This window comes from Typopeltis vanoorti, chromosome 21 (genome assembly GCF_054136105.1).
Source record: "Typopeltis vanoorti isolate ZY-2024b chromosome 21, IOZ_Tvanoo_1.0, whole genome shotgun sequence".
Classification (NCBI taxonomy): domain Eukaryota; kingdom Metazoa; phylum Arthropoda; class Arachnida; order Uropygi; family Thelyphonidae; genus Typopeltis; species Typopeltis vanoorti.
This window is the reverse complement of record NC_143569.1, coordinates 19,405,420-19,429,572: the sequence shown is the minus strand read 5'-3', so window position 1 is coordinate 19,429,572 and position 24,153 is coordinate 19,405,420. Positions and strand designations below refer to the sequence as shown.

The window sequence follows — 24,153 nt, the reverse complement described above, 5'->3', positions numbered from 1 at the left end:
ATATTAATTAAAAAACTTTAATCAATACCTTCCAATATCTTCTGGGAACATAAAACTATGAGGTGTGCATGCAGGCACTAACAACAAGCAAATGAGATGCCATCTTCTGGGAACATAAAACTATGATATGTGCAAGCACGCACTAACAACGAACAAATGAGGCTCAGCCTCATGCCTCATTTGCTCGTTGTTAGTGTCTGCATGCACATATCATAGTTTTATGTTCCCAGAAGATGGCAATGTAACATTCCCAAAATATTGGAAAGTACTGATTAAAATTTTTTAATTAATATTTTAGTATACATTGTCATTTCCTGAAAAATTTAAAGTTATTATTACTATTATTTTCAGACCACAATGTTGTCAAAGACTTACCGAGGAAGGTCCCTCCATCATACACACACACAGCTTATCATACTGTTCCTTCAATTCATGTACATTCTCTGCAGCTCTCAGCCAATACATTCTAATCATTCACCACTTTCTCTCTCTCTCTCTCTATGCAAAAAACTTCCTTCTCACACCCTCTTTATATAGCTTTCAAGGATGATCTCTTATTCTCCTTCCATCTTCCCCGTTCTATAAAAATAAAACTTCTCTTCAACATTAATCAAATACGAACCCTTACCAACTTATATATCTCTATCATATCACTCCTCCACTTTGTAAATTGTGTCTTCTTAACCTTTCTTTATACTCAATATTCTGCCTTAGTCAATCATTCCTGGACCCATTTTCCAATATCTCTTCAACCTTTTGAAAAACAATTGACCAAATATGTGCACAGTAGTCTGTATGATCTGATCAAAGCCTTATAAAATGGAATTGTAACATCCTTACTTCTGGATGTCAGTGAACCATGACACGCGCACAATATCCATCATACCTCATCTTGAACCCATTAACAAACAAAGAACTCACAACTGTAATAAATTTAGTTTAATCCTTTATCCAAGTGTGAGCAAACAAAGTTTGCACCTGAAAGTGTCTTCAGGACTGGGGTAAGGTAGTACAACACCAGGCAACTCATTACAAAGGTGGAGAAAGCTCTCATCACTCCTCTCTCAGTATCTCCCATAATGCAAAGCACATATCCTTGCGGATATGTGTAATGCTATGCATTAAGGCAAGGGCCACTACCCATACTGGTTTCGACCTTTATTGAGGTCTCGTCAGTGGGAGCCAGGCCCAGTAGTGGAGACACCAAGGCAAAAGCAATGAGAGGTCATCCCAACCTACAGGAGTTGCCAAAGGGTGTACAACCTTATTATTAAATTACTCCGGATTCAGAGAAAGATGTTGAGTTTATTTTTCACTTGGTTAGACTTGGTTCTCCACCTCTGCAACGAGTTTCCTGGTGTTGTACTACCTTACCCCAATCCTGAAGACACTTTCAGGTGCAAACTTTGTTTGCTCACACTTGGATAAAGGATTAAACTAAACTCATTATAGTCTAACCAAGTGAAAAATAAACTCTCAACATCTTTCTCTGAATGCAGAGTAATTTAATAATAAGGTTGTACACCCTTTGGCAACTCCTATAGGTTGGGATGACCTCTCATTGTTTCTGCCTTGGTGTCTCCACTAATGGGCCTGGCTCCCACTGACGAGACCTCAATAAATGTTGAAACCGGTATGGGTAGTGGCCCTTGCCTTAATGCATAGCATTACACATATCCGCAAGGAGATGTGCTTTGCATTATGGGAGATACTGAGATAGAAGTGATGAGAGCTTTCTCCACCTTTGTAACGAGTTGCCTGGTGTTGTACTACCTTACCCCAGTCCTGAAGTAAGACACTTTCAGGGGCAAACTTTGTTTGCTCACACTTGGATAAAGGATTAAACTAAACTCATTATAGTCTAACCAAGTGAAAAATAAACTCTCAACTCACAACTGACTTTGGCAACCTATTTGATTCAATCCCCATTCTACAAATGAAAAATCTAGTTCTCACACTGCTACTAACCACACCCCTATTCAACTTCCAGAGATGATCTCCAGTTTTGTCCCCCTATAGATGTTTGCATATTAAATGTTTACATATTACATATTATATCACACATTACATATAGTATATGTAAAAGTTGTGAAGTTATCAAAAACATCTAATATGTGTAATTAATTGTTAAGAGGCTTTTATTGTGTAAAACTTTTATGTACCAGTACCCCTTATGATGTAAGTCTTATAAGTTATGAAACTTGTCAGATTTTGATTGCTTCTTTTTTTATTAAATTCTTTATTCAACATCATAATGTGGTCTCAATACCAAAAACTTCCCACAGGTGATGCATACTCATGAGCAGTACAAAGTGCAAACAAGAAGAGTGACTGTACGGTAAGAAATACCAAACCAGATTATGAGAGAAAATTAGCTAAGCAAGTCAGAGTAAATCCAAGAGAATCTTTATTGGATTTCCTTCCATAATGATTATGGAAGGATGACTTTAATCAATGCTGATGGTAGGAAGGTGACAAAGGCAAAAGTTGAGTTGTTGATCATTTTGCAAAGGTATCATCCAGGTGGAGATTTTGCAGTTGCTGATGTGACAGAGACACATGTCAAAATTGAGGTAGATGACAGGAGGTATTCAGCATACTGAAAAGTATCAATGTGAATAGAGTAGTGGGACTGGATGGCATGTCAGCACCATGTACTATGTGAACGTGAAAGAAAATTGGTGTTATATCTGATGAAGTTGGTTAATCTAAGTCTCAGCTCTGGCAAGGTTCCAATCAAACAGTGAGTGGATAGGGATATTATACTCTATAGTGAGCAACATGGTTTTATTATTATTATTATTATTATTATTATTCTGACATCTCCAAGGAGTCCGAAGACTCATCGCGGGAGGACACCTACAACTGTCTCAACTACTACACCGAACCTCTACTACGAATCAACGCCATCTACCACCCACCTCCACCACAACTAGCATTCTATGTCTGTAAATTGCATGTGTTCTGAACATAAAGGATATTTTTTAAATATCTTTTACGTTCAACAATGTTTTGTAAAGGATAGGTTCTTTCACAGTAATTTATTAACATTTTCTAATAAAGTGACAGCAAAATTGGATAAAGGAAATGACTACACCCTTTCTTTTCCTTTCTTTTAGGCTTGCACGGTGTTCCGAATGCATTTTTGAAAATTATGGAGACGACTACCGTGTTTGAATAAAAACTTTAGTTTAATATAACTAAAATCTACAATTCGACGTTTTGACCTTTATGTCAAGGTCATCTTCTGGAGCGTACAAATATACACAAGAAACAAGCTATACTACAATCAAACTGGTTCGTTAAAGACACTGACCAACTGCTACCACAATTGTTGGCCTGACCTCTGGTGGAAAAAAAAAAAAAAAAAAATACAAATTAAAAATAAAAAATAAAAAATTATACATCAACGCTAGAGTCCTATTATTTGTGTTGTCTACTATATACATATATTAACATCATTCCATCCAGTTGGAGTGGAATGGTTTCTAATACTAGCGGATTGGCTAGAGTCCTGACTTATGTTGAATCTTTCATATTAGGTTGGCTGAATGTGTGCCATCCAAATCCTTGGAATTTTCATACCATCTTTGTTATTGATATTTGGGTGGTTTATCAGGATTTTGCAGGATTCCTTAAATTTTCTTTCGTACCAGGTGCTTTTCCAGTTGATTTGGTGTAAGGTGTTAAGTGCATGGTCTGAGAGGCCTGCTTCACCATAATGGTTATATTTGATGTGTCTAATGTGTTCTTTCTTGCGTATAGGGATTGTCCGTCCTGTTTCACCAATGTACGGTAAGTTACAGGTGCAGCGGATGCAATGACTACACCATGATACTGCTGGAATTTGCAAAGGCATTTGACAGAACCCCACATGAAAAACTGATGCAAAAGTTGGAGCAAATGGGAATGGATATGAAGCTTGCAGCATGGGGGGGGGGGGTGACAGACAGACACCAGAGAATAGTATATCATGGAGTGGAATCTAGGAGAATGGGGGTGACTACTGGAGTACCTACAGGTACTGTACTGTACTGTACTAGGGCCACTACCCTTTAATTTGTACATCAATGATATAAGGAGAGATTTAAGGAAAACTCTGGATGACAATAGTTGATAAAGGTGATAGATATCCTGCAAGATGATTTAAATAAATTGACATTATGGGAAAAGGATAATGATTGTCAATTTAATGTTACAAAATGTAAGGTAAGGTTATTTAGTGTGTATTACATTGATGATACTGGAATGCTGTAAATTGATGAGACTATGGACTTTGGTGTTATGGTGGACAGAGTTGAAGTCCAGAGGACATATTGCAAAATTTGGTAAAATAGCTAAACTTGGGTGTTGAAAAACACACTAACAAGTAAAGATAGGGAAGTTATTATTATCCTTCTTTATGTTTGGCCACATCTTGACTACTGTGCCCAGATTTGATCCCCTGGGTATCTTTGGAATCAAAAGTGGCAGAGGGGATTCAGAGATGAGGGATCAAGCTGGTAACAGGTTTGTGGAATGCTTCCTATGATGACAGGCTGAAGGCATGTGGGTTACAAAAGTTCAGTTGATAGGAAGAAAAGATAGGACATGATAGAAACTTATAAGGTATTAAAAGGATTCTATAAAACTGATGAAAAGGAAATTTTGAACATATGAGTAACAGAGAAGTAGGGGACATCCAGGAAAGTTGTGTAAGAGTGTGGTTATTAAGGATATGAGGACTAGATTGTTTGTATGGAGAGTAGTGAATGAGGGAAATGGATTGCCAAAATTAGTTGTGAGTGCATTGACAGTGAATGAGTTTAAGGAGGCATGATAGGTTTTGTGTGCATAAAAGCTAGCGTGGGTTTCCCACGATAAGTCTCCAGACTCCATGGAGATATTATATAATAATAATACTTCCCTAAAAAATGGCTACAGAAAAAATAATATCAACACATTTATTCGCAAGATTGCATCTAAAAAATATAAATTAGATTACAATAAAACTGTAACCATTCCATACAAAAATATAATCTTAATGCTACATTTAAACCTTCTGCAAAATTGTTTTCAACTCCTAGAAGGATTCTTCCTTTCCTCCTGTGGACCACCCTAGAATGTACCATATTCACAAAGGAACAAAAATGAAACATTAAATTTAATAACTATGGTAAATCTGATCTTTCTGATCAAGCCCTGGATACTCTACACAGAAATAACTGGAAAGGTACCGATTCCTTACAACATAGTCAAAGCACAAATTTAAAGAAGCAAGTGAAATTCTAAATCAACCACCTAATCTGAACAAGAATGATGCCCTTGTTGACAGGCTTAAGTGTTGGATGACATTCATAACTTAATTATTTTATAATGTCTGGCAGCCATGGGACCAGATAGCAAAAACATCGTCAAAGTATCTAAGCCACACTTTGGGTTTTAACAGAGAGGAATCTAGAGCATGTTGCTCAAAAGTTTCCAAATAAAAGTTAGCAATTGGGGGGGGGAATAATAATGAGCCCATGGATGCCTTCTTTTTATGGGTAGAAAGTATTTTGCCATATAAAATAGCCAGAATGTAGTACATGCGCAAAGAGCTTTGTGATATCGGAAAGGAACTTGTCCTGTAATAACAGAAGAATCATCTACAAAAAGAAGGAAAACCATGGGCTCACCATTATTCCCCCAATTGCTAAGCATTAAATGTATATGGAACCTTTTGAGCAATGTGCTCTAGATTCCTTTCCTTTAAAACCCAAAGTCTGGCTTAGATGCATTGACAATGTTTTTACTATCTGATCCCATAGCTGCCAGACATTAGACACTTTCCTCAGCCAACTAAACAAACAACACAAATACATACCACCAAACATAAAAACTAGGTGTCATTAACATATTAAAAAACAGGGCTTTGAAGATTTGCTCCAATGAACAAGTACTTAAAAATGAATTAAAAGTTATTAGCAATACCTTCCATAAATAAAATTAAGTAAAACCTTCTATAAAATTCAGTCCCTAGATCTATAAACTTCCTACCATTCCTCCTGAACAATCTTCTCATTGACTCATTAGCAATATTGGCCTTTATTCTCAATCTGAACTATCAGACCACTGCAGCAGACTCATGATCTTTACTTTTTCACTCTTCATTTTGGTTACTTTGAACAACTCTTTCATATTATTACACACCTCCAGGGAGTCCAAAGACTCATCGAGGGAGGTCACCTGCTCTACAACTCCACGCAATCCACCAACTGACCGCAACTCCACCAACACCATCTACTGCCAACTACCACAACTAGTATTTCCACAGACAATCACAAACATCCACGCCCATGGTGGGATTCGAACCCACAGCCTTTTGGCTGGAAAGTGGATACGCTAACCACTCAAAAGGTTTTATCCTCTCTCTCTCATTGCATACTTCTCACATTTCAAATCATTTGTACCTAAAAACACAATCAACTCTTTCCCTTCTTTATTCTGCAAACTAAGCTTCAATAAAAATACATTCTTTATCTTCACATGAGAAATATGCTTTTGTCACTTTCTCAAGTATACATCTCTTATCATCTAATTTCCATGCAATACCTTCTCCTTACTTCCCAGTTTCTTGCACTTTCATACTTTTCCAATTTACTTTTTCTTTCATTCTCTCTCTTTCTCCTGCTATACCACACATTAATTATTTCTCCAGTTATTGAAGTTCACATTTTTTTGGGTAGCTATAAAATCTCTTGAGAAGAATGAAACTGAATTTATTGAGCTGTTGCAAGACAATTTCCTCTAGCACAATGTGAGAGAAGGAACTCGAGGTCAAAGAGTGTTAGATCTGATTATAGTATCAGAAGGGGGTTTCAGTTAAAGACATAACTATTCTGCCTCCAGTTGGTGACAGTGAATAAGTTTATGAATGTTCCATTCAGGAAATGTTACATGCTGAACTACTAAGCAAGAAATTATGACCACCTGAGGGATATGCTGGGTTCTATGCCATGGTATCAGTTATTGGATGAGAAAGAATATTGACAGTGCATGGGAAGTGTTTAAAAAATACTTAAATGATGTGATATCAGAATGTGTCCCTAGAGTTTGAAGAATAAATAGGATAGGAGTGACATGGATATTTAATTTAATTAAGCAAAGAGATTCATAAGAAAAAGATGACATCGAAGGAATATCGTGTCCACAAGAATGATGTCAGTTATGATAATTATAAGCAGCAGGCCAGAAGAGAGACAACTATTATACAGAAAGCTAAGTCTAGGTATGAAAAGAAACTGGATCTGCAAGATAAAGACAACCCAAAAGAATTCTATCATTATGCTGCAAGTAAAAGAAAGAATGAATATGAAAGAATAACTCTCCTAAATGTAGATAGTATGTGGGTGACTGATGCAGAAGTGATTGTTCAACTAATGAGCAGCCATTTTGCTATAAGCTATCAACATGGTATATGCAACATTGAACTCACAGCTACCTGTTCACTGTATGAGGAAACTCATATAGATAAGGAGGAATTACTAGAGCTGTTGCACAAACTGAATAAGAATTCTGCCTCCTGTTTACTAAAGGAAGGTCACGTTTTAGTAACTTGCTCACATTCTATAATAATGTTATCACTGAGTTAGACAAGGGGAATAGATATGCAATGATACTTTGGGATTTTGCTAAGGCTTCTGATAGAATACAACATGGAATACTGTTGCATAAAAGGGAGAATATGGGATTGGATTATAAACTATTGGCATAGATAGGAGGATGGCTGACTGACAAATATCAAAGGGGTGGTCGATTGGTAGACCCTCTACTACTAATGGCTCGCAAAAAGTTAAGCAAGTTTGAGCACGGTTAGTAGTTGGAAGGGATCAATCATTCTATGGCGTTGGTACACTCTCCCTCGATGAGTCTTTGGACTCCCTGGAGGTGTCACATAATAATAAAATTCTGCAATAGGAACTAATATGATATCAGCACGGAAGCTAAAAGAGTGTTCAGGTGAATTAGCTATTCCTTTGACCTGGCTATATATAATTTGAGTCTCAGAACAGAGAAGATTCTTCAGGAGTGGAAAGAATATATGGTAATCCCACTGCACAAGGGTGATGCAAAGACTGATGTATCCAACTATTGACCAATCAGTATCTCAGGAGTAGTGGTGAAGATTTTGGAAAAGTTGGCTAGGGCTCACATTCAGAAATGGGTTGGTAGTGAATCTCTGCTTTGCAATGAACAATGTGGGTTTACTAAAGGAAGGTCATGTTTTAGTAATTTGCTCACATTCTATAATAATGTTATCGCTGAGTCAGACAATGGGAATAGATACGCAATGATACTTTGGGATTTTGCTAAGGCTTCTGACAGAATACAACATGGAATACTGTTGCATAAAAGGAGAATATGGGATTAGATTATAAACTATTAGCATGGATAAGAGGCTGGCTGACTGACAGATATCAAAAAGTGGTATATGGGGAGTGTGAATTTGCACAATTCAAGATAACCAGTGGTGTGCCTCAAGGATCAGTCCTTGGTCCAGTATTATTCAATCTGTACATTAATGACATTGGGAGGGATTTGACATGTGACATACAGTTATTTGCTGATGATGCAACGCTAGGTAGGGTAATCAGGAGTGCTGCTGATATACAGTACTTGCAGAATAATTTGAACATGCTGGGCATATGAAAATGGCTGTCATTTCAATGTTAATAAATGTAAAGTCATGCACTTTGGTGTCATTAGATATCCAATGTCATATTATTATTATTATCCAGGCCTCCATGGAGTCAAAAGACACATTGTGGGAGGTCGTTTTCAGGAAACACAAAGTTTATCATATCACTCCTTTAACTCATTGCCCATTCCAGTTCCAACCACTCTATCAGGCAATGCATTCCAAGGTTCAACCACCCTCCACACAAAGAAACCACTCCTCACCCTCTTACTCACAGTCCCCTTTCGTAACTTCCAGGGATGGCCCCCTTGTCATTGCTCCTTCCCACCGTTCCACCAAGTGAAAGAATTCCCCAATGTCTACCCTGTAACTGCCTGTCAATAGTTTAAAAGTCTCGATCATATTACCTCTCCTTCTTCTATCCATCAAACTCTGCAGTCCATATTCCCTCAGTCGATCCTTATAACTCATATTGTACAGTGCTGAAACCATCTTTGTTATCTGCCTCTGTACTCTTTCCGCAGTTAATTTATCCCCTTCAAATCCTGGGGACCAAATCTGAGAACAATAGTCTAAGTGTGGTCTGATCAGGGTCTTATACAAAGGAATGATAACTCTTTTATCTCTGCAGGTCAGCATCCTTCTCAATATTGCAGCAATCCTCTAAGTTACCCTCACCACCTTTGCAATATGCTCCCTGAATTTCAGTTTTATATCTTTTATATCCTGAATTTCAGTTTTATTATCCAGATCTCGTCTCCCCTACTTCCTCCAGTACAGCTCCTCCAATTGAGTATGCATCATCCCATCGATGGATCCCAAACCTCAAGCCTTTACATTTGGTTGCATTGAACCGACACCCCCATCTGTCTAATTTATTCGAATCCTCCTGAACGGCTGCCACATCTGCACTATTACTGATAACCCTTCCCAGCTTCACATCATCCGCAAATAACCGAATGTCCCCTTGCAATCCACTGACAATATCATTGATGTAAAGGATGAACAATACAGGTCCCAGTACTGAGCCCTGTGGAACCCCACTTGTAACCTTCTGCTTCCTTGATATTGTCCCACTATACACAACTCTCTGATACCTATCAGTTAGCCAATCCTGAATCCATTTAACTAATCTGACATTTAAAGCCATGTGCTGCAACTTAAATATCAGCTTATCATGTGGCACCCCTGTCAAATGCTTTTGCAAAATCCAAAAAAATGGCAGTATATGCCTTTCCCTCATCAACTGCTCTTGTCACTTTATTATAAAAGGCAATCATATTACTAAAGCAAGAGCACCTCTTAACAAATCCATGTTGATTCTCACAGATAACGTTACCCTCATCTGCCCAACATTGTATATAGTCCCTTACTAATTTCTCCAAGACCTTAACTACTGATAACACACAAACAGGCCTATAATTAGAGAATTCTAGTCTGCTACCGCCCTTGTGCGGCAGCACTGTCTTACCTTCCTTCCATTCCCTGGGTACCTTTCCCACAGCCAGACTTTTATTGAAAAGACAGGTCAAGGGAGCTGTCGGTTCTTTAGCACATTCTCTCCAAACCCGTGGTGAAATACCATCCAGTGCAACAGCTTTACTGGTATCCAGAATACTCAGTATTTGGAACACACTCTCCTCTTGCACCTCTAAACCCTGAACCTGCCCTATCACTCTAGTATTAAAACCTCCTCCAGGATGAAATACTCAAATAAAGTGCTCATTGAACAACTCCATTATGTCCTCTGCATCAGTCACTCTATTCCCATTTTTATCCCGCAATGTCATTCTTCCACAATCGTTTCTCTACCTACTGGCCACATAGCTAAAAAAAATATTATATTGGTGGGATTATGCTTGAAGAAACTGAAACTTGGAGTTTCAGTAGGCAGTAAGTTGAAGTTCAAGGCTCATATAGCAAAAATTGTAAATACAATTCATAGAATAATGGAAATGCTGAAACAAACCTTGATACATGTAAAGACAAGGAAGTCATTTTGCCTCTTTACAAGGCTTTGATAAAACCTCACTTGGACTATTGCTTGCAGGTCTCTCTCCTGGTTTTCTGCGGTGATTCTGATACAGTGAAGAGAGTGCAAAGGAGAATATTACCTCACTTGGACTATTGCTTGCATGTGTCTCTCCTGATTTCTGTGGTGATTCTAAATGACATCAGGATTATGGAATACAGATTATGAAGACAGATTGAGAATTTGTATACTGCATACACTAGCAAACAGGAGAAAGAGGGGTTATATGATTGAGACTTACAAATTTCTGAAAGGGTTATACATAATTTCAGTACATGGAATTTTTCATTTTATGGAAGAAGGGGAAAGGAGGTAAGGTCATCCCTGGAAGTTGAGAATGAATGCTCTCAAGGAGGAGGGTGATGGCTAGATTTTTCTCTCATAGAGTGGTGCGTGATTGGAATGGATTGCCATTGGATTGTGTGTGTGCGTGCATACGTACGCGCGCAAGTAGCATGAATGAATTCAAGAACAAGTATGAGTTCGATGAGTTCCTCTCTTAATAACAATATCATGAGATATTTATAGTAAGCCAAGCCATATAGCAAGACACCTTCATGACATTTCATCATTAAAAAAAAAAAAAAAAAAAAAAAAGAATTATAACAATCTTAAAAATTACACTTATCACAGCATTAGAGAGGAAACAAATAAACAAAAAAAGGAAGTTAAATTTGTATTCTAATAATTTCTTGAAAAAGTCTATCTGAAAAAAAAAAAAAAATATTAAACAAATTATGGCTATCCAAGAAAGGAACATACACAATCAATGAAGTTAAAAAATAAAGTTTCTTTTACTTACCCAATGATCAGCAAAGGAAATTTGTTTTCAATTATTAAAAGTCAACTTTAAAACTGCTTTCAAAAGAATTCAGATCCTACAGAAATTTTTGGATTCTCCAAAAGACATTGTTCCTTTTGAAAAACACTCCTGGTATATATCAGGAGTGTTTTTGTTTCTATGGCTGATTAAACTGGAAGAAGTTTTCAAATCCATAAAAAAAATGTTTGAATGATACTGAATAAAAAAAAAATAAGAAAAATAAATAAGAAAGATAAACCAGCCTCATATGTTTGCAGAACACCATGCTGTACATAGCAGAAAACCTCCTATAAGGTCCTTCAAGGAGTCTTCTGAAGTCATAAGCTCTCAAGGGATTTTGAACATGAATCAGGGCCACGTTGCAAGTGACATTTTGCAGTCTTTAATATACCTCTATAACATATCTAACCTTCATTACACCAGTGATCATCAAAAAGCTAATCCATAACACTGAACAGCTTACACCTGATATGCCAAATGATTCTTGTGAATTATCAAAAAATAACTATTAGGAATTCCAACTGCTTTTTGTACAATTCTCTAGATTGTCAATATCCTGAAGATGCTATCATTAATACTTAGCAAAACATGTTGAAGTTTATTTGTTTCTATTAAATGTATAAGTGACACCCCACTATGTTATAGTTGTTATTACTTACTTACTGACCTTGGAATTTTCCTCAATTATTTAGGTAAGTTCAAATCAAAATTTCTATTTTGATATTATCAGAAAGTCAAGATTGGTCCTTGTTTAATTTACAGAAACTTGTTAGAAAATAAACAAATTTAAGGTTGTTTGAAACCTCATCATTAAAAAATCTGTGAAATCCATCTATTTTCCACATGACAAAACAATGCTTTTTTTGACATCCAATATTACACTAAATGTGAAATCAGATATACATTTGACATGCATATTATTATGAAAAGAAAGAACTTACCCTCCATACATATACATCTGTATTTGACCAGCTATTTGTTTTCCATATACAGTATATTCTTTTGATACATTTAGAAACAAGTTCTGATCAGGTGCACAAGAGAAATCACAATGTAATTTCCTAAGATTTCTAGAGCATGGTGGACATCTGTGAAATCCTACTGCAGCAATAAGTTTAAAGTAATTTGACATTGTTCTTACTTGTTCAGCATCACAACACAAATTCCAGTCTCCTAGAAAAATATTGAAGCAAATGCATTCCATATGAATCAGATTTCATGAATAACAGACTTTTAGCACAAGACTCAGGTGTCCATTAATTTCTGATATTAAAAAATATGCATATATTTTCTATCGACAAAACAAGGATCATTCTGACATCCAATATTACACTAAATGTGAAATCAGATATAAATATGGCATGCATATTATTATTAAAAGAAAGAACTTACCCTTCATACATATACATCTGTATCTGAAGATCTATTTGTTTTGCCATGTACAGTATATGAGAAGTATTCTATGAGAGAGGATGTCAAGGAGATGTTAGATGAAGCAAAACTGAAGAGCAAGAAGGTGAAGATTGCTAGTCTCCTGCCACACACTGACAGAGATGAAATGAGGAGGGTGTTGGTAGCAAATGAATCGATACATAGGTTGTGCAGAAAGAATGATATAGGATGTGTGATCTGTGTTTGACAGAAAGAAAGATTTCTATAATAGTGATGGACTGCACATGGACTATACTATTGTACCCAGATTTGGTCACCTGGTTTTCAGAAGGACGAAGAGATGTTGGAAAGGGTCCAACCTCTGGAATGTCGAGCATGAGGAAAGATTGAGAAGATGCAATTTGAGATGCAAGGGTGTGAGTAGGGGAATGAGAAGCAGGTTTTTTGATGCAGAGTTGTGAATTGGAGTGTGTTTAAAGCACGGTATGATGAGCTGTGTGTATGATAAAAGGACCTCCCAGATGAGTCTTTGACTCCATGGGGTCTTGGGTGATAATAATAATAATAAATAATAAATAAAATCAACTCAAAAGATAATTCAACGCTGAAACGAACATTCATGTATAAAGATAAGGATGTCATTTTGTCTCTTTACAAGGCCTTGATAAGACCTCACTTGGACTATTGTGTGCAGGTCTGGTCTCCTGGTTTCTGTTGTAATTCTGATATAGTGGAGAGAGAGTGTTAGAAATGATATCAGGATTGTGGAATACTGATTATGAAGACAGACTGAGAATTTGTAGACTGCAGACACTAGCAAACAAGAGAAAGAGGGGTAATATGATGGAGACTTACAAACTTCTGAAAGGGTCATACAGGATTTCAGTTGATGGATTTTTTCAATTTATGGAGGATGGGGAAAGGACAAGAGGGCATCCTTAGAAGCTGAGAATGAATTCGGCTAAGAAGGGGTTGAGGGCTAGATTTTTCTCTCATAGGGTGGTGCGTGATTGGAATGGATTGCTATTGGATGTTGTGAGTGCAAGCGGTGTGAATGAATTCAAGAATAAGTATGAAGCTGGTGCATGTAGTATGTGGCCTCCCTCAATGAGTCTCTGACTATCTGGAGGTCTCTCTTAATAATAATAATAATAATAAACAGTTTTGGTGTTTAGCATGTTGGTGTTAGGTATCTGGAGAAAGCTTTGTTCACCAAGCATGCTTAAGTGCAAATTCAGGAAAATGTAAGCAATCAGGGTGGAAGCAGGAGAGTTTGTGTGAAGGCACCCATGTGGCGAGTGAGCATGTAAATGACCAAGTGCAGAATCTTGTCTCTGAAGCAAAAATATTGAATAGGATAGTCAATTCAGGAAGTAAAGGTGCATGAGGGTCTAAAGGGATGCTGCAGATCTGTTTTAGGGCCATTGCTGTTTAACCTTTATGTTATTGATTTGAATGGGGACATTCAGTTTTCTGCAGATGATGGAAAGTTGGAACTATGAGGAGTAGAGCAGATGCTGTGAACTTACAAGAAGACTTGAACAGATTGAGTGAATGGTCACAGGAGTGGGGGATGCTAGTTCAATGTTGCGAAATGTAAGGCTTTAAAATTTGGAAAACAAAGATGGGATGTAGAATTTACTCTTGTGAGGATATATTGTTGGAGGTGGAGGAAATAAAAGATCTTGGAGTGATGGTGGATAAAGATCTGAAATTAGAGGACATAGTGCCGAAATTGTGAGGACAACCCAATGAATTCTGGGAATGATGCGAAGGACACTGACTTGGAGAAGTAAAGTGATTCTGATTCCATTGTATAAGGCTCTGATTAGGCTGCATGTGGACTACTGTGCACAGATTTGGTCACCTGGTTTTCAAAAGGATGTTGGAGAGGGTCCGGAGGTGATTGTACATAATAGTTTCTGATCTCCGGAATGTTGAATATGAAGAAAGTTCAGATGATGCAATTTGCAGAGTCTGGTGGATAGGAGAAGAGAGAGAGATGATATGATAGAGATGTACAAGTTAACACGTTGACTGCCATATGAATCAAATACGATTCACACTATATTTTTTCAATGTGTTGCGTGAATCATATTTGATTCGCATAAAGATTTTTCTTTCAGGCCGTGTAGTTCACCCGTGATTCATATCTAAATGAAATGCTTATGTGTAATGGAAATTTGGGGCCTGGTAAACAGGTTTATATAATTAGCACAGTAGAATTTCAACTACATGTACAACAGGTGGTCTATTATAGAAGTAAAAAAAATTGTAAAACAAAAAGAAGTTGGCCTGGAAATCACAACATTTTTTAACATTACGGTGGTCAACGTGTTAATAAGGGGTTGTTATAGGATTAATGTAGAAGTTTTTCATAAAATAGTGGGATATTGGGGGAGAACAAGAGGTCATCCCTGGAAGATATATAAGGAGGATATGAGCAGGGGAGTGAGAAGCAGGTTTTTTGCATGCTGAGTTGTGAATGACTGGAATGCATTGCCTGAGAGCATGGTGTCTGCAGAGAATTTGAATGTGTTCATGCCTGTGGTGTGATGAGCTCTCTGTGTGTGTGTGTGTGTGTGTGTGTATGTGAAAAAGAGACATTTTAGATGAGTCTGTGATTCCATGGGATCTTGCGATGATAATAATAATAATAAAATAATAATTTAAACTGGCATGTGAGTAAGTGAAGAGTTATTGTTAATAACTCTTTTTAATAAGTCTTTTCAATCACTTGATGGATTTATAGGAAACTGGCTATAATAGACATCAGAGAATTCTCTATACAGGAACCATGTCTAAAAGGAGAAGCATGAGACATCCTTAAAAGCTGTAAAAAGATGAAGTAAAAGCAGGTTAAGATGAGGCTCTTTAATTTCATAGAAGAAAAATGATGATAATGGCATTAATAAAATATAGGAAGTTTTTTTTTTAAAATGTTTTAATTTTATTTAGGTGTGAAGAGATTTTTTACATGGAGAATTTTCAGTGAATGGAGCACATTACCAGAATGTGTTGTTAAAGCAAGGGGTGTTAAGGATTTTGAGATTCGGTATGATAAATATGTTGTTAGTTGAATGAACCTCCCACGATGAGTCTGCCGACTCCATGGAGTGTGCAATAATAATAATAATAATAAATTTAATTTAGTTTTAAGAAGTTATGCATTATGATAATTTAAAATAAATAACCAATTATTTACCAGGTTCAAAATCAGGACAAAGTTCATGAAATAATGGCCGAACATCTTCTGGCAATAATTTAGGAGGACCATTATGAGAACACCAGGTTTTGACACCACTATACAATCCCCGTGGACACATACCAGAAACCACACAGTGATTTTTCTGGTTATTTTGTGATGTTGCCTAAACAAAGAGAGAAAAGAAATTGTAATATGAAGTAATTAAGATAATTTGCATAAGTTTTTAATTGTGCACCAAGCTAAATTTTTTTTTTTTATATTCTAGTTCGGCCATTATTTCGGCCAGAGTCATAAACAAGGGTTCTTGAGATTCACAAAAAAAATTTTTTTAAATACAAATCACATGAATTTGGTATTCAAGGGTGATGGTCAAGAGCCCTGAAGTTCAAAGAGCACAGTGAACTTCCTTAGTTCAGTTTGGCTGGAAAGACCTGATTTTGAATGATATCCTATCTTCATATCCTGTCTAGGATATGACTCTTCATATCCTGTCTAGGATATGAAGAGTCATTATAATGGCATTTCAACTGACAGTATTTTTCATAAGCATATAGCAGGCTATATTTTATTTTATTTTTTTCTGTTACTGCATGTTTTCTGCCTAGTATGTATGTTTTGCTGGAGGTTTTTCCTCCAGCAAAACAGGTAAACCAGCCTGGAAACATGAACAGAAAAATATATTATCAAGGTCATGTGGAGCAGCAATATGAGAGTGGAGTGAGTAATGACAATAAAAATCAAATTATGATAGTGCAAAGTGATGGGAGAATGGTATTGTTGTCCTGGAACTCCATGAAGGACTGTATTATAATACAGGAAGGACCTCTGTTTACAGCAGGATTAGACTCTCTGAGATACAAAAACAAAAAGCAGTGTATAAAAAGAGAAAGAGAGATTTATTTATATTTACATAATGGAAGTCAATATATTAATTAGTCTAATATATTAAAGAGAAAACACTTCATATATGAGAATATTCATCCTCATTCATAATGAGATTTTATTACTATTGGCCATCTTTTTCTTTTTAACTTCATAAATTTCATTTCTTTTTACTTATAATTATTAAATAGCACTTGGTGCACAGTTTATTATACACCAAGGTTTAATTAACTCATAATATAAAAATAAAAACTAATAATAAAAACTGCTGCAGAAGACATTGATGAGGTATTCAGTGATCAATTTATAATGGTATTTCATCCTGATCAGGGTGAAATCATGAGGAACTTAAGTGTAGAGGACATAGGAGAGGATAACTTAATGGTGAGTGAGCAGGAGGTATTGAGGAAATAAATAACCTTCATGTTAATAAGGCAATAGGATTTGATGACATATCGCCATACATCTTATGTAGTATCTGAGGATAGCTCCTGACCAGATAAGTGATATTTTGAGTAAAAATCGATGAATTTGCATAGTATTGTTTACTTTTAGTATATTAACGTGTCTGGGAGATTTTTGTGTGTTTTACGAGTATTTTAATAGTAAATTGATAGATACGATTATCTGTGCCCATGGTTCCCATAAAGAGGAAAACAAGGATGGCATCCAGGTAGCCATATTTGTCTGAAAATCTAAACTTAAAAGACTTGATTCAGTGTACCATTTGCGAAATGTATGCATTGAGGAGAGCAGTTGGAGTCTGGCTAAACAACGATAGTGGAGTGAATGTGTGCAAAAAGTGTAAAGAATGCGAGGATTTAAAGAGTGTTTCAGGTTGTGTGAGTAATATCGTTGTCGAAAGTGAGAATCTAGATAACAGTGATATTCGAGGTATGAATGATGATATTTGCAAGGTAGTGCCTGATAGCTGTGAGAGTGGTATTGAAAGAGAGAATAAAGTTAAGCATACAGAACGAATGAATGAATCGTCCGAGAATAAAAATGATGACACTGAAGCAATGAGTGAAATAGCACTATTACGCGGAGCGATACATAGAGTAAATCAGCAGCTGGAGAGTTGGCAAAAATCTTTAACAAAGCGTACCAACTAATAATCGGCAAAAGTATGATAGAAAAAATAAGGGTATGAAAGTGAGTGTAAACAAAATGAAAGAGCATGTGTTGTATGGGGATTCATTAATAAGAGGTGTGTTAGTTGAGAGTTTAACAAAATCACACCAACCTGGTGCGAACGTAAAGAATGTAAGCGAGTCAAATAGAATGCAAAAACAGCGAGTGAAGGAATTGATAGTGGTAGCGGGTACAAATGATTTGAAAGGAAACAAAAAGGCTATGAGTGAGGATGTGAAGGAATTGCTTGACGTAGCAAAAGAAAAGAGTGAGAGAGTCAGGGTGGTGAGTCTCTTGCTGCAGTATGACAGTGAAGAGTATAGAAGGAGGGCCATAATTGCCAATGACTTTATGCGTGAATTATGTTTGATGAGTGGTGTGGAATTTGTGGATGTGTGGAATGAGTTCAATGGGTGAAACAAGTTATATAAAATGGATGGTTTACATTTGAATGGATTTGGTATATGGAGACTTGAAAAGGTGTTGTCGAATGCAGTGGAAGTGAATGTACAGAACCAGGGAAACTAGAGTTATTAAGGGGGGGGGGGGAGTAGATATGCAGATTTTAGAGAGACAGTTGAGTGTGTGAATGTGTGTAATAAGCCCAAGCGAATAGGAAAGACCACGAATCAGATTGGGATAGTTGGTATAAGGCATCAAAATAGGGATGGGACAAATTGGCTTCTGCAATTCATGTATACAAATGCCAGAAGTATTAGGAACAAGAGGGAAGAATTTTTGGTTTTTGGTTGGCACTTCCAGACCTCAGGCTATTGGCATTAGTGAAACATGGCTGACAGAAGATGACATAGCTAGTGGGATTGAATATGAGGGGATATAGTGTGTTCAGGAGAGACAGGGTGAATAAAATGGGGGGGGGGAGGTGTGTTATTGATGATAGCGGATGAGCTGCAGCCAAGGAGAATAGAAGTGGAACTGCAGGATAGAGAAAAGAGCACATTTGAGGCTATTTGGTGTGAGATTGAAATTAGCAGAACAAAATATACAGTTGGGTGCTACTATAGACCAGGTGATGGAATAGATGGTGGAGATAGTATGCACAAGCAAATAGAAGAAATGAGTGGAAGGAGGGTAATTATTATGGGAGATTTCAACTATGGTAACATTGATTGGAAGGAGGAGAGGACACATGGGAGGAAGGAATTGGATTTTATGCAGTTATTAAGGGATAACTATCTGCGACAGCATGTAATGGAAAATACTAGGGGTCAGAGAGTGCTTGACCTGGTAACTGCATCTGAGAATTTGGCTGTAAGGAATATGACCACGTTGCCACCAACTGGTGAGAGTGAACATAGGGGCTTTACTTGGGAGGTGGCTAGAGGTGTGGAATTTACAATTAAGACAGGATACATGTGGAATTATTGGGCTATTAAGTATGACAAGCTTAGGAGTTTGATTGGTTCAGTGATATGACATGTACAACTGCAAGGGCTAGAAGTTGATAGTGCATGGGAGGCAGTTAAGAAGTGTTTGCATGAAGCAATGGCTGACTGTATACCTAGAGTCCAAATAATAAATCAAGTAGGGGTTCAATGGATGAATAACACCATTAAGCTTGAGCTGCAAAAAAAAGAAACAACTATGGAGGGAATTTAAGGAGAAAGGTGACAGCAGGCACATGAACGGTATAAAGCGCAGGACAGAAGGGTAACGAGTGTGGTAAGAAAAGCAAAAAAAAAAAGGATTACGAAAGAACATTGGCCATGCAGGTTAAAGAGAATCCCAAACAGTTTTTTAGATATGTAGCAAGTAAAAGGAAAAATGTACATGGCAGAATGATTTTAAAGAATGCTGATGGTAGGGAGGTAACTGAATCAGTTGATATAGTTGAGTTACTGAGTGAGCACTTTGCAAGAGTATATCATTCAGGTGGTGACATTGCAGAAATGAATGAACTAATAGATTATACAGGAATTGTCAGTGGAGGTGAGTAGTCTATTACATAACCTCAGTTATGCAATAATTGAGGTTATGCAATAGACTACTGCAAATAAAAAAAATAGAATATGCAAATAACCTCAATCTGTGGGATTGGATGGTATACCAGATTGGGTCGTACGAGAAGCGGCTAAAGAATTGTCAGTAGCCTTGACCATTTTGTTTAATATGAGTCTCGGGTTTGGGTTAGTCCCTGGAGGGGGGGTGGAAAGAGGGGAAAATAGTTCCACTGCATAAAGGAGGTTCCAAGCCTACTGTTGTAAATTACCAACCAATTAGCTTATCAGGAATCGTTGTCAAGGTCTTGGAGAAACTAGTCAAGAGAAGAATACATTATTGGATAGATGAAAATGGGATACTGTATGGGAGGAAACATGGTTTTGTGAAGTGTAAATCATGCCTCAGTAACTAGCTCACGTTTTATAACAGTGATGGCTGAACTGGATAAGGGTAATGGGTTTACAGTGATACTACTGGACCTTGCCAAGGCCTTTGACAGGATACCACATGGAACTCTAATCAGTAAACTGGAGCAAATGGGGATGGATATAGGGTTGGTGAGATGGATAGGAGGGTGGTTGATGGAGCGATACCAGAGAGTGGTTTATTCAGAAGTAGAGTCCAAAAGAAGGCTTGTGACTAGTGGTGTGCCGCAGGGTTCTGCTCTTGGACCACTACTTTTCAATTTGTTCATTAACAATATAGGAAAGGATCTGAGAGGAAGTGTTCACTTGTTTGCTGATGATGCAAAGTTGGGTAGAGCAATTGTGAGTGCTCAGGATGTTAAAATTTTGCAGGATGATTTGGATAGTTTGGAGGACTGGGCTATGGAAAATGGATGTCAATTTAATATGGAAAAGTGTAAGATCATGCATTTTGGAGTGAAAAGATTAGCAGCAGTATATCACATTGGTGGAACCGTACTACAGGAGATTGATGAGGCCAGGGATTTGGGAGTGTTGGTGGATAGGGAGTTGAAGTTTAGGGGGCACATTATTACTATTACTATTATTACTATTATTACGGGCAACTCCAGGGAGTCATTAGACTCATCGAGGGAGGCCCCAAATCATATTCATCACAACTATCTGACATTCATACAGTATCTATCATACCTCGCCTTAAACTCATTCACTGTCACAGCATCCACTACAGACTCAGGGAGCGCATTCCACTCATTCACTACTCTAAAAGTAAAGAACCCAGCTCTAACACCTTTACTAACCACACTTTTGCCCAGTTTCCATGGATGTCCCCTAGTCCTCCCACAACCAGCCCTGTTCTCAAAAATATCTTCTGAATTAATTTTATAGAAACCCTTCAGTAATTTGAATGTCTCAATCATATCTCCCCTCCGCCGCCTATCAACCAATTTTTGCAACCCACAAATCCTCAACCTGTTCTCATACGGTTCATTCCACAGACCTGCTATCATCTTGGTCACTCGCCTCTGGATCCTCTCCACATCCTCCCCATCAAGAAGAAACCTAGGTGACCAAATCTGAGCACAGTAGTCTAGATGGGGTCTTATCAAGGCTCGATAGAGAGGAACAATAACCTGCTTGTCTCTGCTTGTCAACGTATTCTTCAGCAACCAAGTGATTTGATGAGCTGTTTTGGTCACTTTTGCAATGTGTCCCCTAAATTTCAATTCCCTATCCACCAACACTCCTAAATCTCGTGCCTCATCAATTTCCTGGAGCAGGGTTCCACCAATGCAGTAAACTGCCTCCAATCTTTTCACCCCAAAATGCATAACCTTACATTTTGCCACATTAAACTGACATCCATTCTCCTTAGCCCAGACCTCCAATCTATCCAAATCATCCTGCAAAATTTTGACGTCATCTGCATTCACTATTGCCCTACCCAACTTCGCATCATCCGCAAACAAATGAACTGTTCCTCTCAGATCATTTCCTATATCATTTATGAACAAATTAAACAGCAGTGGTCCAAGAACAGATCCTTGTGGCACACCACTAGTCACAGGCCGTCTTGTGGACTCTACTCCCGAGTAAACCACTCTCTGATATCTCTCCGTCAACCACCCTCCTATCCATCTCACCAACCCTATGTCCATTCCCATATGCTGCAATTTACTGATTAGAATTCCATGTGGAATCCTGTCAAAGGCAAGGTCCAGTAGAATCACCGTAAACCCATTACCCTTATCCAGTTCAGCCGTCACTGTGTTATAATACGTGAGCAAGTTACTGAGGCATGACCTACCCTTCACAAAACCATGCTGTCCCCGATACAGTATCCCATTTTCTTCAATCCAATCTTGTATTTTCCTTTTGACTATTTTCTCTAAGACCTTTACAATGATTCCTGATATGCTAATCGGTCGGTAATTTACAACAGCAGTCTTGGAACCACCTTTATGCAAAAGTGGCTAAATCATCTCATCAAATCACTTGGTTACTGAAAAATACTTTAACAAGCAGAGACAAACAAGTTATTGTTCCTCTATATTGAGCCCTGATAAGACCTATCTGGACTACTGTGCCCAAATATGGGCGCCAGGGTTTCTTCTTGATGAGGGGGGAGGTGGAGAGGATCCAGAGACGAGTGACCAAGATGGTGGCAGATCTGTGGAATGAACCTTATGAGAACAGATTGAAGATTTGTGGGTTGCAGAAATTGGTTGATAGGCGGAAAAGGGGTGATATGATTGAGATATTCAAATTACTGAAGGGTTTCTATAAGATTAATCCAGAAGATATTTTTGAAAATAGGACTGGTGGTGGGAGGCTTAGGGGTCATACATAGAAGCTTGGCAAGAATGTGGTTAACAAGGGTGTTAGAGCTAGGTTTTTTACTTGGAGAGTGGTAAATGAGTGGAATAAGCTGCCAGATTCTGTTGTGGGTGCTGTGACCGTGAATGAGTTCAAGGCAAGGTATGATAGATACTGTGTGAATGTCGAATAGTTGTTCTTGACATGATGTTAGGGCCTCCCTCGATGAGTCTGTTGACTCCTTGGAGTTGCCCGAAATAATAATAATAATAATCTTAAGGGAATGTTCCAGAGAACTGGCAGTAGGATTGGCATGGCTGTTTAATAAAAGTTTTGCAACAGCACAGGTTTCAAGGGAGTGGAAGTAAGGTAAAATTGTTCCACTGCATAAAGGCCGTGATAAGGCTGTAGCTTCAAATTATATGCCAGTCTGTATATCTAGAGTTGTGGTGAAGGTATTAGAGAGATTGGTGAGAAGTAGGATACAGAAATGAGTTGATAAGAGGAGATCATGTTTCCCTAAATTACTTATGTACTATAACAAAGTGACAAATACCTTGGACAGGGCAGATGCATATACAGTGCATATACGGTGTACTTGGATTTTGCAAAGAATTTTGATAGACTGCCACAAGACAAGCTCTTAAATAAATTGAAACAGATGGGATTGGATAACAGACTTCTGTGTGTTGGATCAGTGACTAGCTGTCAGATAGGTATCAGAAGGTTGTATATGGGGTTGCAGTATCTCGAAAGAGAAGAAATGAGGGAACTGGAAGAAACTTGGAGGAGGAAACTTGAACGGACACATAGGGAGACAGAATAGCGACTGTGAAAGGGTGCATGGTGGCCATGGAGTGGAAATGATGAACCAGGAAGGAGAGAGGATTTTGGACTTTGCAGTAGCGTTTGATCTGGCAATTGTGAACTCCTTCTTCTGTAAGAGGGAAGAGCATTTGATAACATTTAAAAGTGGCTACAATAGTTCACAGATTGACTACATTTTGACTAGAAGAAAACATCTTAAGGCAGTAACAAATTGTAAAGTAATCCCAACAGATCAAGTGGTGCAGCAACACCGTCTGCTGTGTGCAGACTTGGAAATAAAGTCGAAGATAAGAACCTTTGGAAGCCATGGGAGGAAGAAAATTAAATAGTTTCGCTTAAAAGAAGAGAGTGTGAGGAACCGTTTTAGGGAGAATGTGTTAGAGAGGATTTCGGATGGACTAGAAAGTGTACAAGACTGGTGGTGGAGACATAATTCAAAAGTAATTCTAAGCTGTGATATTGAGGTGCTTGGTGAAACATCCAAAAAAATTA

General features: G+C 37.7%; 1 protein-coding gene across 1 annotated transcript in view; it reads right to left on the bottom strand.

The window, feature by feature from the left end:
• LOC150094662 (NPC intracellular cholesterol transporter 1-like) overlaps positions 1-24,153 on the bottom strand; it is a 559,930-nt gene that overhangs the window by 527,589 nt on the left and 8,188 nt on the right. Inside the window, exons 2-3 of the mRNA XM_090411614.1 lie at positions 16,112-16,277; positions 12,456-12,687 (exon numbers count right to left, since the gene is read on the bottom strand). Of these exons, the coding sequence (XP_090267740.1) occupies positions 12,456-12,687; positions 16,112-16,277 (398 nt within the window). The remainder of the gene's footprint in view (positions 1-12,455; positions 12,688-16,111; positions 16,278-24,153) is intronic.